The following is a 2,306-nucleotide window of genomic DNA, read 5'->3' as shown; positions in this document are numbered from 1 at the left end:
ACAGGTTCAGACTTGATCCTAACTATGGTTGAGCCTCTTCAGCAAATTCTAACTTATCCTCTTCCATATGTGGTCCCTACACCAGAAACATCTTCAAAATTAGCTCCTCCCGCTCTTCAATTAGATGTCACAATTGTAGTTGCACCAGCAACTAATGTTCCATCCTTATCTGAACATACAAGGACTCATGCGACGACAACAAGATCTTAGAGAGGGATTTATAAGCCTAAAACATTTTTGGATACTAAATATCAATTGGTGTAGTGAATTGAAGGATCCGAGATGGTTTACATCAATGAAGGAGGAGTTTGATGCTTTACAAAGACAAAAAACCTGGATCTTGGTTCCCTTTTCTCCTGACATGAATGCCATTGGGAATAAGTGGGTCTTTAGGGTAAAATTGAAAGTAGATGGGAGTCTAGACAAGTTCAAATCCTGGCTCGTTGCTAAAGGGTATCTTCAGACTCCGGGGATAGATTATGAGGACACATTTAGTCCTGTTGTTAAACCTGCCACAGTGAGGGCTGTCCTTACATTAGCAGTCTCTTTTAACTGGGATGTCAAGCAGCTCGATGTGAGCAATGTATTTCTGAATGGGACTCTAACTAAGATTATCTATATGCAGCAACCAAGTGGCTTTGTGGACCCTACCCAGCCTAATCATGTGTGTTGATTGAACAGAGCTTTGTATGGATTAAAACAGGCTCCTCGGGCTTAGAATGAGAGACTCAACCAGGCTTTATTTCAATGGGGATTTCAAGGTTCTAAATCAGACAACTCTCTCTTTGTCTTCGGCTCAGGTGACACTTTGGTCCTTCTTCTTGTTTATGTTGATGATTTTCTCATCACAAGACCAAATAAAGAACTTATTCAAAAGCTTATAGTTTATTTGAACTCAAATTTTTCTCTTAAAGATCTGGGGTCAGTTCATTATTTCTTACGTGTGGAGATACTTCGAAATTATATTAGCATTTATCTCTCCCAAACAAAATACATCACTGATTTGTTGGTACAATTACATATGGAGGGTGCCAAATCATGCTCAAGTCCCACAAGTTTTGCTCATAGGTTGTCTCTTGCTGAAGGTCCACCATTTGAAGACATTACCTTATACAGAAGCACACTTGGTGCCTTACAATATTTGACATTGACCAGACCGGATGTGGCCTTAATAATCAACAAGTTGAGCGAATTTATTCATGCACCTAATGTTATTCATTGGGAGGCCTATAAGAGATTGTTGAGGTATCTTAAGGGTACAATACATGAAGGTCTTCTTCTCAAGTATGCTCTCAACATGTCTCTCTCTGCATACTCAGATGTTGACTGGGCCAGTTGCCCCAATGACAGGAAATCAACAAGTGGTTATGTAGTGTTCCTGGGTGAAAATCTAATTTCTTGGTCAGCTAAGAAACAACAGGTGGTGGCACACTCAAGCACTGAAAGTGAGTTTAGACCACTTGCTAATGCAGCATCTGAACTTCAATGGCTTACCTCTTTATCGACTGAACTCAAGTTCTCTCTTCATGAGATTGTTGAACTTCATGAGATTGGGAGGCCTGTAAGAGATTGTTGAGGTATCTTAAGGGTACAATACATGAAGGTCTTCTTCTCAAGTCCACTCTCACCATGTCTCTCTCTGCATACTCAGATGCTGACTGGGCCAGTTGCCCCGATGACAGGAAAACAACAGGTAGTTATGTAGTGTTCCTTGGTGAAAATCTAATTTCTTGGTTGGCTAAGAAATAACAGGTGGTGGCATGATCAAGCACTGAAAGTGAGTTTAGACCACTTGTTAATGCAGCAGCTGAACTTCAATGGCTTACCTCTTTATTGACTGAACTCAAGTTCTCTCTTCATGATGCTCCTATTCTGTGGGTTGATAATTAAGGAGTAGCAATTCTAGCTGCAAATCCAGTGTTCCATTCTAGGTGCAATAATATCGAGATTGATATGCATTTTGTGCATGATCGCATTTTGGCCAAGAAACTTCATGTTCGTTATGTACCATCGGTGGGCCAAGTTGCTGATATACTAACAAAGTCTCTTCCCATTGATCGATTTCACTACTTGAAGTCCAAACTGAAAGTGGTCAATACCCCCTTTGGTTTGAGGGGGGATGATAACCATATTGGTTAACTCTGTTGTATTTTGCAGTTGTATTGTTTAACTTGTCAAAACTAGATTAGTTAAAGATAGGTGTGCTTTTAAACATTCTCTCTTGTAACAGCTACTCTATAAATACATTCTTAATCTCTCATTTTGAGATTAAGCTTTTCTCCAAATTCACTCAAGAAACTCTTTCT

General features: G+C 39.7%; 1 protein-coding gene across 1 annotated transcript; it reads left to right on the top strand.

Moving 5' to 3' along the window:
- The first annotated feature begins 1,021 nt into the window (after positions 1–1,021).
- Positions 1,022–1,576, top strand: LOC133799507 (uncharacterized mitochondrial protein AtMg00810-like). Its single transcript, XM_062237521.1, has one exon. The coding sequence runs from the start codon at positions 1,022–1,024 to the stop codon at positions 1,574–1,576; it is 555 nt and encodes a 184-aa protein (XP_062093505.1).
- The last annotated feature ends 730 nt before the right edge of the window (positions 1,577–2,306 follow it).

Source organism: Humulus lupulus, chromosome 9 (genome assembly GCF_963169125.1).
Source record: "Humulus lupulus chromosome 9, drHumLupu1.1, whole genome shotgun sequence".
NCBI classification, from domain to species: domain Eukaryota; kingdom Viridiplantae; phylum Streptophyta; class Magnoliopsida; order Rosales; family Cannabaceae; genus Humulus; species Humulus lupulus.
The sequence above is the reverse complement of the archived record's forward strand: the minus strand, read 5'-3'. Positions and strand labels throughout refer to the sequence as shown.

What these genes read in the sequence shown, in the direction of transcription:
- LOC133799507 (XM_062237521.1), top strand. Translation starts at nt 1,022, where the DNA reads ATGGAGGGTGCCAAATCATGCTCAAGTCCCACAAGTTTTGCTCATAGG.